The sequence below is a fragment of the Oncorhynchus nerka genome, linkage group LG10, assembly GCF_034236695.1.
Source record: "Oncorhynchus nerka isolate Pitt River linkage group LG10, Oner_Uvic_2.0, whole genome shotgun sequence".
Lineage (NCBI taxonomy): Eukaryota > Metazoa > Chordata > Actinopteri > Salmoniformes > Salmonidae > Oncorhynchus > Oncorhynchus nerka.
This window is the reverse complement of record NC_088405.1, coordinates 93,695,304-93,707,030: the sequence shown is the minus strand read 5'-3', so window position 1 is coordinate 93,707,030 and position 11,727 is coordinate 93,695,304. Positions and strand designations below refer to the sequence as shown.

Here is an 11,727-nt window from a genome sequence, read left to right as displayed (position 1 = left end):
TAAAGGGCCAATCTGTGAGTCATGCATTAAAGGGCCAATCTGTGAGTCATGCATTAAAGGGCCAATCTGTGAGTCATGCATTAAAGGGCCAATCTGTGAGTCATGCATTAAAGGGTCAATCTGTGAGTCATGCATTAAAGGGTCAATCTGTGAGTCATGCATTAAAGGGCCAATCTGTGAGTCATGCATTAAAGTGCCAATCTGTGAGTCATGCATTAAAGGGCCAATCTGTGAGTCATGCATTAAAGGGCCAATCTGTGAGTCATGCATTAAAGGGCCAATCTGTGAGTCATGCATTAAAGGGTCAATCTGTGAGTCATGCATTAAAGGGCCAATCTGTGAGTCATGCATTGAAGGACCAATCTGTGAGTCATGCATTAAAGGGTCAATCTGTGAGTCATGCATTAAAGGGCCAATCTGTGAGTCATGCATTAAAGGGCCAATCTGTGAGTCATGCATTGAAGGACCAATCTGTGAGTCATGCATTAAAGGGTCAATCTGTGAGTCATGCATTAAAGGGCCAATCTGTGAGTCATGTATGAAAGGGCCAATCTGTGAGTCATGCATTAAAGGGCCAATCTGTGAGTCATGCATTAAAGGGCCAATCTGTGAGTCATGCATTAAAGGGCCAATCTGTGAGTCATGCATTAAAGGGCCAATCTGTGAGTCATGCATTAAAGGGCCAATCTGTGAGTCATGCATTAAAGGGTCAATCTGTGAGTCATGCATTAAAGGGACAATCTGTGAGTCATGCATTAAAGGGCCAATCTGTGAGTCATGCATTAAAGTGCCAATCTGTGAGTCATGCATTAAAGGGCCAATCTGTGAGTCATGCATTAAAGGGCCAATCTGTGAGTCATGCATTAAAGGGTCAATATGTGAGTCATGCATTAAAGGGTCAATCTGTGAGTCATGCATTAAAGGGTCAATCTGTGAGTCATGCATTAAAGGGTCAATCTGTGAGTCATGCATTAAAGTGCCAATCTGTGAGTCATGTATGAAAGGGCCAATCTGTGAGTCATGCATTAAAGGGCCAATCTGTGATTTCTACATCCAGTTTTTGACTTTTAAATTAATTAGATACACATTGATTCTTGAAGAATGTAACTTATAAATGCCTCATGAGCTGAGTTCAACTGTCATACCTCATAAGAAACCCCCCAAAATAAGCTTGTTTAACACAGATGTTTGTAAACAATGTATCGGTAAACAAACAGTCAATCCTGGCATCTGTAGTTCTGTCTATGAATTTGAGAGTGGGTACATTTATCCAGGTCCATCCCTCAGTTTTTTTACCAAAATATACAGCAGGTAGACCGCTTTGAAGTGCAGAACCTTGAAGTGTACATTAGAGTACATTAGAGATAGAGCAAACATATACACTAACTCCTCCTATTTTATTTTATATATTTTACTAGGCAAGTCAGTTAAGAACTAATTCTTATTTTCAATGACGGCCTAGGAACGAACAGTGGGTTACTAGTCCAATGCTCTAACCACTAGGCTACCCTGCCGCCCCTACACTCTAACCACTAGGCTACCCTGCCGCCTCTACACTCTAACCACTAGGCTACCTGCCACCTCTACACTCTAACCACTAGGCTACCCTGCCGCCTCTACACTCTAACCACTAGGCTACCCTGCCGCCCCTACACTCTAACCACTAGGCTACCCTGCCACCTCTACACTCTAACCACTAGGCTACCCTGCCGCCTCTACACTCTAACCACTAGGCTACCCTGCCGCCTCTACACTCTAACCACTAGGCTACCCTGCCGCCTCTACACTCTAACCACTAGGCTACCCTGCCGCCTCTACACTCTAACCACTAGGCTACCTGCCGCCCCTACACTCTAACCACTAGGCTACCCTGCCGCCTCTACACTCTAACCACTAGGCTACCCTGCCGCCTCTACACTCTAACCACTAGGCTACCCTGCCGCCTCTACACTCTAACCACTAGGCTACCCTGCAGCCTCTACACTCTAACCACTAGGCTACCCTGCCGCCTCTACACTCTAACCACTAGGCTACCCTGCCGCCTCTACACTCTAACCACTAGGCTACCCTGCCGCCTCTACACTCTAACCACTAGGCTACCCTGCCGCCTCTACACTCTAACCACTAGGCTACCCTGCCGCCTCTACACTCTAACCACTAGGCTACCCTGCCGCCTCTACACTCTAACCACTAGGCTACCCTGCCGCCTCTACACTCTAACCACTAGGCTACCCTGCCGCCTCTACACTCTAACCACTAGGCTACCCTGCCGCCTCTACACTCTAACCACTAGGCTACTCTGCCGCCTCTACACTCTAACCACTAGGCTACCCTGCCGCCTCTACACTCTAACCACTAGGCTACCCTGCCGCCTCTACACTCTAACCACTAGGCTACCCTGCCGCCTCTACACTCTAACCACTAGGCTACCCTGCCGCCTCTACACTCTAACCACTAGGCTACTCTGCCGCCTCTATGTGACCCAACATCCTGCGATGCAGCTGTAACGACAACGATTACAGAGAAGATCCAAACAAGAACATTTTTATTTTTTTAATTTTTTTATTTTACCTTTATTTAACCAGGCAAGTCAGTTAAGAACAAATTCTTATTTTCAATGACGGCCTAGGAACAGTGGGTTAACTGCCTGTTCAGGGTCAGAACGACAGATTTATACCTTGTCAGCTCAGGGGTTTGAACTTGCAACCTTCCGGTTACTAGTCCAACGCTCTAACCACTAGGCTACCCTGCCGCCCCAACATTGCTCTAAGCTGGTGAGTCGCCTCATTAAGGAAACTAACATTTATTTAACCAGGCAAGTCAGTTAAGAACAAATTCGGATTTACAACTTATTCCCTAGGAACAGTGGGTTAACTGGTCTAGGAACAGTGGGTTAACTGGTCTAGGAACAGTGGGTTAACTGGTCTAGGAACAGTGGGTTAACTGGTCTAGGAACAGTGGGTTAACTGGTCTAGGAACAGTGGGTTAACTGGTCTAGGAACAGTGGGTTAACTGGTCTAGGAACAGTGGGTTAACTGGTCTAGGAACAGTGGGTTAACTGGTCTAGGAACAGTGGGTTAACTGGTCTAGGAACAGTGGGTTAACTGGTCTAGGAACAGTGGGTTAACTGGTCTAGGAACAGTGGGTTAACTGGCCTAGGAACAGTGGGTTAACTGGTCTAGGAACAGTGGGTTAACTGGTCTAGGAACAGTGGGTTAACTGGTCTAGGAACAGTGGGTTAACTGGTCTAGGAACAGTGGGTTAACTGGTCTAAGAACAGTGGGTTAACTGGTCTAGGAACAGTGGGTTAACTGGTCTAGGAACAGTGGGTTAACTGGTCTAGGAACAGTGGGTTAACTGGTCTAGGACCAGTGGGTTAACTGGTCTAGGAACAGTGGGTTAACTGGTCTAGGACCAGTGGGTTAACTGCCTTGTTCAGGGAACAGTGGGTTAACTGGTCTAGGAACAGTAGGTTAACTGGTCTAGGAACAGTGGGTTAACTGGTCTAGGAACAGTGGGTTAACTGGTCTAGGAACAGTGGGTTAACTGGTCTAGGAACAGTGGGTTAACTGGTCTAGGAACAGTGGGTTAACTGGTCTAGGAACAGTGGGTTAACTGGTCTAGGAACAGTGGGTTAACTGGTCTAGGACCAGTGGGTTAACTGGTCTAGGAACAGTGGGTTAACTGGTCTAGGACCAGTGGGTTAACTGCCTTGTTCAGGGGAACAGTGGGTTAACTGGTCTAGGAACAGTAGGTTAACTGGTCTAGGAACAGTGGGTTAACTGGTCTAGGAACAGTGGGTTAACTGGTCTAGGAACAGTGGGTTAACTGGTCTAGGAACAGTGGGTTAACTGGTCTAGGAACAGTGGGTTAACTGCCTTGTTCAGGGGAACAGTGGGTTAACTGGTCTAGGACCAGTGGGTTAACTGGTCTAGGAACAGTGGGTTAACTGCCTTGTTCAGGGGCAGAACAACAGATGTTTACCTTGTCAGCTCAGGGATTCGAACCAGAGACCTTTCGGTTACTGGCCCAAAGCTCTAACCACTAGGCTACCTGCCGTAAACTATGTGAAGCATATTGCTTATCGTACGTGATACTAGTAGCCATGCTATTACGGAGGTGAATACTTCCTGTAGGCATTATCCACTCCCTATATGTTACACCACATAGGCCAAGCTCTGCCATGCTATACAGAAGCCTACAGATATGTTACACCACATAGACCAAGCTCTGCCATGCTATACAGAAGCCTACAGATATGTTACACCACATAGGCCAAGCTCTGCCATGCTATACAGAAGCCTACAGATATGTTACACCACATAGGCCAAGCTCTGCCATGCTATACAGACGCCTACAGATATGTTACACCACATAGGCCAAGCTCTGCCATGCTATACAGACGCCTACATAGCACACGCTGCATACTTAGTTAGAGAGCATACAGGACACAACATACCATGGTACTACAGTGCAGTTCACCTATTGATTATGCTGATAACCCTGTGAGCCAGATACCCCTCAGTCTAATATAGGACAACAGCCTTAGAAAAGCTCCTGATTGGCTATGAGCTCAATAGCACTGAGGGGGTATATTGTGTCTGACAGTCTGACACACCAGAAGAGAGAAAGTCCTTCAGGACCTGAACATACTGTGGCTGGAGGGGAGCTAGACGAGTGCTGAGGGGGAAAACACAGAGGGGGAAATGGAGACTCAAGGCTACCAGGCACACTGTTTTACCCTGTTCAGTGATGGAGGCTGGCTCCTCTTCTCCACTGAGATTATGATATGGGCTAGTCTGGCAGTCAGTCAGCCTGATAGTCTGGCAGTCTGATAGACAGTCAGTATGATAGTCTGGCAGTCAGTCAGCCTGATAGTCTGGCAGTCAGGCAGTCTGGCAGTCAGGCAGTCTGATAGTCAGGCAGGATGATAGTCTGGCAGTCAGTCAGCCTGATAGTCTGGCAGTCAGGCAGTCGGATAGACAGTCAGTATGATAGTCTGGCAGTCAGTCAGCCTGATAGTCTGGCAGTCAAGCAGTCTGATAGTCAGGCAGTCTGGCAGTCTGATAGTCAGTCAGTATGATAGTCTGGCAGTCAGTCAGCCTGATAGTCTGGCTGTCAGGCAGTCTGATAGTCAGGCAGTATGATAGCCAGGCAGTATGATAGTCAGGCAGTTTGATAGTCAGTCAGTCTGATAGTCAGGCAGTCTGGTAGTCAGGCAGTCTGGTAGTCAGGCAGTCTGGTAGTCAGGCAGTCTGATAGTCAGGCAGTCGGATAGTCTGGCAATCTGATAGTCTGGCAGTCTGGTAGTCAGGCAGTCTGATAGTCAGGCAGTATGATAGTCAGGCAGTCTGGTAGTCAGGCAGTCTGAGTGTCAGGCAGTCTGATAGTCAGGCAGTATGATAGTCAGGCAGTATGATAGTCAGGCAGTATGATAGTCAGGCAGTCTGGTAGTCAGGCAGTATGAGAGTCAGGCAGTCTGGCAGTCAGGCAGTCTGATAGTCAGGCAGTCTGGTAGTCAGGCAGTCTGATAGTCAGGCAGTCTGATAGTCTGGCAGTCTGATAGTCAGGCAGTCTGGCAATCTGGTAGTCAGGCAGTCTGATAGTCAGTCAGTCTGGTAGTCAGGCAGGCTGGCAGTCAGGCAGTCTGGTAGTCAGTCAGTATGGTAGTCAGGCAGTCAGTCAGTCTGGTAGTCAGTCAGTCTGGTAGTCAGTCAGTCTGGCAGTCAGGCAGTCTGGCAGTCAGGCAGTCTGGTAGTCAGGCAGTCAAGCAGTCAGTCAGTCTGGTAGTCAGTCAGTCTGGTAGTCAGGCAGTCTGGTAGTCAGGCAGTCTGGCAGTCAGGCAGTCTGGTAGTCAGTCAGTCTGATAGTCAGGCAGTCAAGCAGTCAGTCAGTCTGGTAGTCAGGCAGTCTGGTAGTCAGGCAGTCTGGTAGTCAGTCAGTCTGGTAGTCAGGCAGTCAAGCAGTCAGTCAGTCTGGTAGTCAGTCAGTCTGGTAGTCAGTCAGTCTGGCAGTCAGGCAGTCTGGCAGTCAGGTAGTCTGGTAGTCAGGCAGTCTGGTAGTCAGGCAGTCTGGTAGCTCAGTGTAAGCCTCTGCTGCAACTCAATGATGTAGCGGTATATACAGTACTGTATGTACGAGGGGGAAAGGAGAGGAAGGAGTAGGATGGTAGTACTCACAGTACTGTATGTACGATGGGGAAAGGAGAGGAAGGAGTAGGATGGTAGTACTCACAGTACTGTATGTACGAGGGGGAAAGGAGAGGAAGGAGTAGGATGGTAGTACTCACAGTACTGTATGTACGAGGGGGAAAGGAGAGGAAGGAGTAGGATGGTAGTACTCACAGTACTGTATGTACGAGGGGGAAAGGAGGGGAAGGAGTAGGATGCTAGTACTCACAGTACTGTATGTACGAGGGGGAAAGGAGAGGAAGGAGTAGGATGGTAGTACTCACAGTACTGTATGTACGAGGGGGAAAGGAGAGGAAGGAGTAGGATGGTAGTACTCACAGTACTGTATGTACGAGGGGGAAAGGAGAGGAAGGAGTAGGATGGTAGTACTCACAGTACTGTATGTACGAGGGGGAAAGGAGAGGAAGGAGTAGGATGGTAGTACTCACAGTACTGTATGTACGAGGGGGAAAGGAGAGGAAGGAGTAGGATGGTAGTACTCACAGTACTCCATGCCCAAGACGATGTCTCTGAAGTAGAGTCGTGTCTGGTCCTCAGTGAAGGGGCTGTCTGTAGGGACCTCCATCACTGGACTGGGATCACCGCAGGAACCAACCCACAGATAGGTAGAGAGAGAAAGATAACATAGTACATAGCTAACAATAACATTTTAAACGTTATTCTTTTGAAACGTTTGTGTGTGTAATGTTTACTGTGAATTTGTTTGTTTACTTGCTATGGCAATGTAAACATGTTTCCCATGCCAATAAAGCCTATTTGGGAGGGGTATATAGAGAGAGAGCGAGGAAGAGATAGCTAGAGAGACTCTATGTCTGTCTGACTGAAGAGATAGCTAGAGAGACTGTCTGTCTGACTGAACAGATAGCTAGAGAGACTGTCTGTCTGTCTGACTGACTGAAGAGATAGCTAGAGAGACTGTCTGTCTGTCTGACTGACTGAAGAGATAGCTAGAGAGACTGTCTGTCTGTCTGACTGACTGAAGAGATAGCTAGAGAGACTGTCTGTCTGTCTGACTGACTGAAGAGATAGCTAGAGAGACTGTCTGTCTGACTGAATAGATAGCTAGAGAGACTGTCTGTCTGTCTGACTGACTGAAGAGATAGCTAGAGAGACTGTCTGTCTGACTGAATAGATAGCTAGAGGGACTGTCTGTCTGACTGAAGAGACAGCTAGAGAGACTGTCTATCTGACTGACTGACCAACAGACAGAGACAGACAGAGAGACTGTCAATCCAGTCAGTCTCTCTAGCTGTCACACAGACAGATGGACAGACAGAGAAAGAGACAGACAGACAGAGAGAGCGAGAGAGAGAGAGGCAGAGACACAGAGAGCGAGAGAAGGAGACAGAGACACAGAGAGCAAGAGAGAGAGAGAGCGAGAACGAGAGAGAGCGAGAGAGCGACAGACAGACACAGGCTGACTGACTATTGGTTGCATCACTGCCTGGTACGGTAACTGCTCGGCCTCCGACCGCAAGGCACTACAGAGGGTAATGCATACGGCCCAGTACATCACTGGGGCCACGCTTCTTGCCACCCAGGACCTCTATACCAGGCGGTCAGAGGAAGGCCCTAAAAATGGTCAAAGATTCCAGCCACCCTAATCATAGACTGGTCTCTCTGCTACCGCACGGCAAGCGGCACCGGAGCTCCGAGTCCAGGTCCAAGAGGCTCTTTAACAGCTTCTACCCCCAAGTCATAAGACTGCTGACCAGCTAATCAAAGGGCTACCCAGACACCTCTTTTACACTGCTGCTACTCTCTGTTATTACCTATGCATAGTCACTTTAATAACTCTACCTACATGTACATATAACCTTGATTACCTCGACTAACCAGTGCCCCCGCACATTGACTCTGTACTGGTACCTCCCTGTATATAGTCTCCACATTGACTCTGTACCGGTACCCCCCTGTATATAGTCTCCACATTGACTCTGTACCGGTACCCCCCTGTATATAGTCTCCACATTGACTCTGTACCGGTACCCCCTGTATATAGTCTCCACATTGACTTTGTTCCAGTACCCCCTGTATATAGTGTCCACATTGACTCTGTACCGGTACCCCACTGTATATAGTCACCACATTGACTCTGTACCGGTACCCCCCTGTATATAGCCTCCACATTGACTCTGTACCGTAACACCCTGTATATAGTCTCCACATTGACTCTGTACCGTAACACCCTGTATATAGCCTCCACATTGACTCTGTACCGTAACACCCTGTATATAGCCTCCACATTGACTCTGTACCGGTACCCCCTGTATATAGCCTCCACATTGACTCTGTACCGGTACACCCTGTATATAGCCTCCACATTGACTCTGTACTGGTACCCCATGTATAAAGCCTCCACATTGACTCTGTACCGGTACCTCCCTGTATATAGCCTCCACATTGACTCTGTACCGCTACCCCCTGTATATAGCCTCCACATTGACTCTGTACCGGTACCTCCCTGTATATAGCCTCCACATTGACTCTGTACCGGTACCCCCTGTATATAGCCTCCACATTGACTCTGTACCGCTACCCCCTGTATATAGCCTCCACAGAGAGAGAGAGAGAGAGAGGGAGACAGAGAGAGATATATAGAGAGAGAGAGAGAGAGGGAGGGAGGGAGGGAGGGAGAGAGAGACAGACAGACAGACAGACAGACAGACAGACAGACAGACAGACAGACAGACAGACAGACAGACAGACAGACAGACAGACCAACCAAGCACAGTTAGAGCAGATTGTACATACAAGACAACCACACAACCTCCCACATCACTGGCACCCAACACCTAACAACAAGAACATCCATTCCATGTCAAATCAACCAGAACCACCAGTAACAGCTCAGAGTTTTATTTAACACAGGGCTGAAATAGAACATAACCAATGTCCCAATGTTAGTCTATGTAGTCACCAAATCAGCTATTCCACAGACAGCTAGCTACCTTCAACTCTCAAATGTTTTCAAGTCCTCCATTTAATTAATCCATCTAAATGCCAACTATCCTGAGTGTGTAGATGGAAAGAGCCGGATGAATGGAAATGAAAGGGGAACCATTTCCATTCCGGTGGGAAATAGATCATTAGAAACGATTATGCAGACAGAGAGAAAATGCTCTCTCTCTCTCTCTGTCTCCCTCTCTCTCTCTCTCTCTCCCTCCCTTTCCCCCTCTCTCTCTTTCTCAATTCAATTCAATTCAATTCAATTCAAGGGCTTTATTGGCATGGGAAACATGTGTTAACATTGCCAAAGCAAGTGAGGTAGACAACATACAAAGTGAATATATAAGGTGAAAAACAACAAAAATGAACAGTAAACATTACACATACAGAAGTTTCAAAACAGTAAAGACATTACAAATGTCATATTATATATATATATATATATATATACAATGTACAAATAGTTAAAGGACACAAGATAAAATAAATAAGCATAAATATGGGTTGTATTTACAATGGTGTTTGTTCTTCACTGGTTGCCCTTTTCTCGTGGCAACAGGTCACAAATCTTGCTGCTGTGATGGCACACTGTGGAATTTCACCCAGTAGATATGGGAGTTTTTCAAAATTGGATTTGTTTTCGAATTCTTTGTGGATCTGTGTGATCTGGGGAAATATGTATCTCTAATATGGTCATACATTGGGCAGGAGGTTAGGAAGTGCAGCTCAGTTTCCACCTCATTTTGTGGGCAGTGAGCACATAGCCTGTCTTCTCTTGAGAGCCATGTCTGCCTACGGCGGCCTTTCTCAATAGCAAGGCTATGCTCACTGAGTCTGTACATAGTCAAAGCTTTTCTTAATTTTGGGTCAGTCACAGTGGTCAGGTATTCTGCCGCTGTGTACTCTCTGTTTAGGGCCAAATAGCATTCTAGTTTGCTCTGTTTTTTGGTTAATTCTTTCCAATGTGTTAAGTAATTATCTTTTTGTTTTCTCATGATTTGGTTGGGTCTAATTGTGCTGTTGTCCTGGGGCTCTGTAGGGTGTGTTTGTGTTTGTGAACAGAGCCCCAGGACCAGCTTGCTTAGGGGACTCTTCTCCAGGTTCATCTCTCTGTAGGTGATGGCTTTGTTATGGAAGGTTTGTGAATCGCTTCCTTTTAGGTGGTTGTAGAATTTAATGGCTCTTTTCTGGATTTTGATAATTAGTGGGTATCGGCCTAATTCTGCTCTGCATGCATTATTTGGTGTTTTACGTTGTACACGGAGGATATTTTTGCAGAATTCTGCGTGCATTTCTCTCTCTCTCTCCCTCTCTCTCCCTCCCTCTCTCTCTCCCTCTCTCTCCCTCCCTCTCTCTCTCTCTCCCTCCCTCTCTCTCTCTCTCGCTCCCTCTCTCTCTCTCTCCCTCTCTCTCTCCCTCTCTCTCCCTCTCTCTCTCTCCCTCTCTCTCTTTCCCTCCCTTCCCCCTCTCTCTCTGATCTGCATACATTATTTGGTGTTTTATGTTGTACACAGAGGATATTTTTTGAAGAGGATATAATTGGTATATCAAATTATTTGTTCCTTTTGATGGCATAGAAGGCCCTTCTTGCCTTGTCACTCAGATCGTTCGCAGCTTAGTGGAAGTTACCTGTGGCGCTGATGTTTAGGCCGAGGTATGTATCGTTTTTTTGTGTGATCTAGGGCAACGGTGTCTAGATGGAATTTGTAATTGTGGTCCTGGCGTCTGGATCAGTCTATGAATTCCTAAATTACATTGAGACGATTTCTGACGTGCTGTTCCTTCTTTTTCCGTAGTGTATTTGAATGGCTGGTACATCAAAGGGGTTTCCCAGTGGTTTAAACAAGGGAATGGCTTCTCCATGGTCTAAACTGTTCATTTACACCTGTTGTTTACGAAGCACGTGACAAATAACATTTGATTTGATTTGAGTCACTAAACCAAAGGAACCCATCATCCCTTTACCTGCAACAAATAAGAGGAATGAAACCTCTCTCTTAACAGGAAGAGAAGCAGGGAGGAGGGGGGGGGGGGCATAGAGAAACTCTGGTCTGGTGGTAATACCACTGGTAATAACTGTCAAGTGTCAAACACAAAGCGAATCCCCTCTGGAAAGAGAGCGACGGGGGGGAAGGAGGACAGGAAGAGAGAGCAGTGAACAAAGACACTACGTCAGCTTTGAGTAATGAAGGAGGCACTGGAGAGAGAGAGAGAGAGACAGAGAGACAGAGAGAGAGAGAGAGAGAGAGACACAGACACAGACAGAGACAGAGACGAAAAGGAGGATGAGGGGAAAGGGGAAGAGGGGATGAGGGGTCGGGCTTCAATTATTGATGAAAAAAAGGACACAACATGCCCTAGGCTACTCACCCTTTTGGCATCAAATCAAACACTTCAGGATAGAGAGAGAGAGAGAGAGAGAGAGAGAGAGAGAGAGAGAGAGAGAGAGAGAGAGAGAGAGAGAGAGAGAGAGAGAGAGAGATGATACACGCATCAGTCTATATCTGTCAAAGACATTGTAGTGCTGTATACTGTTGAGCACGATTGGTTGTAGTCTAACTGACACTAACACTGTCAGGTACGACAC

At 47.0% G+C, this 11,727-nt stretch overlaps 1 protein-coding gene across 1 annotated transcript in view; it reads right to left on the bottom strand.

Moving 5' to 3' along the window:
- Positions 1 to 11,727, bottom strand: part of LOC115124695 (calcium/calmodulin-dependent protein kinase kinase 1-like) — a 154,928-nt gene that overhangs the window by 36,143 nt on the left and 107,058 nt on the right. Inside the window, exons 8-9 of the mRNA XM_065023946.1 lie at positions 11,511 to 11,532; positions 6,675 to 6,763 (exon numbers count right to left, since the gene is read on the bottom strand). Of these exons, the coding sequence (XP_064880018.1) occupies positions 6,675 to 6,763; positions 11,511 to 11,532 (111 nt within the window). The remainder of the gene's footprint in view (positions 1 to 6,674; positions 6,764 to 11,510; positions 11,533 to 11,727) is intronic.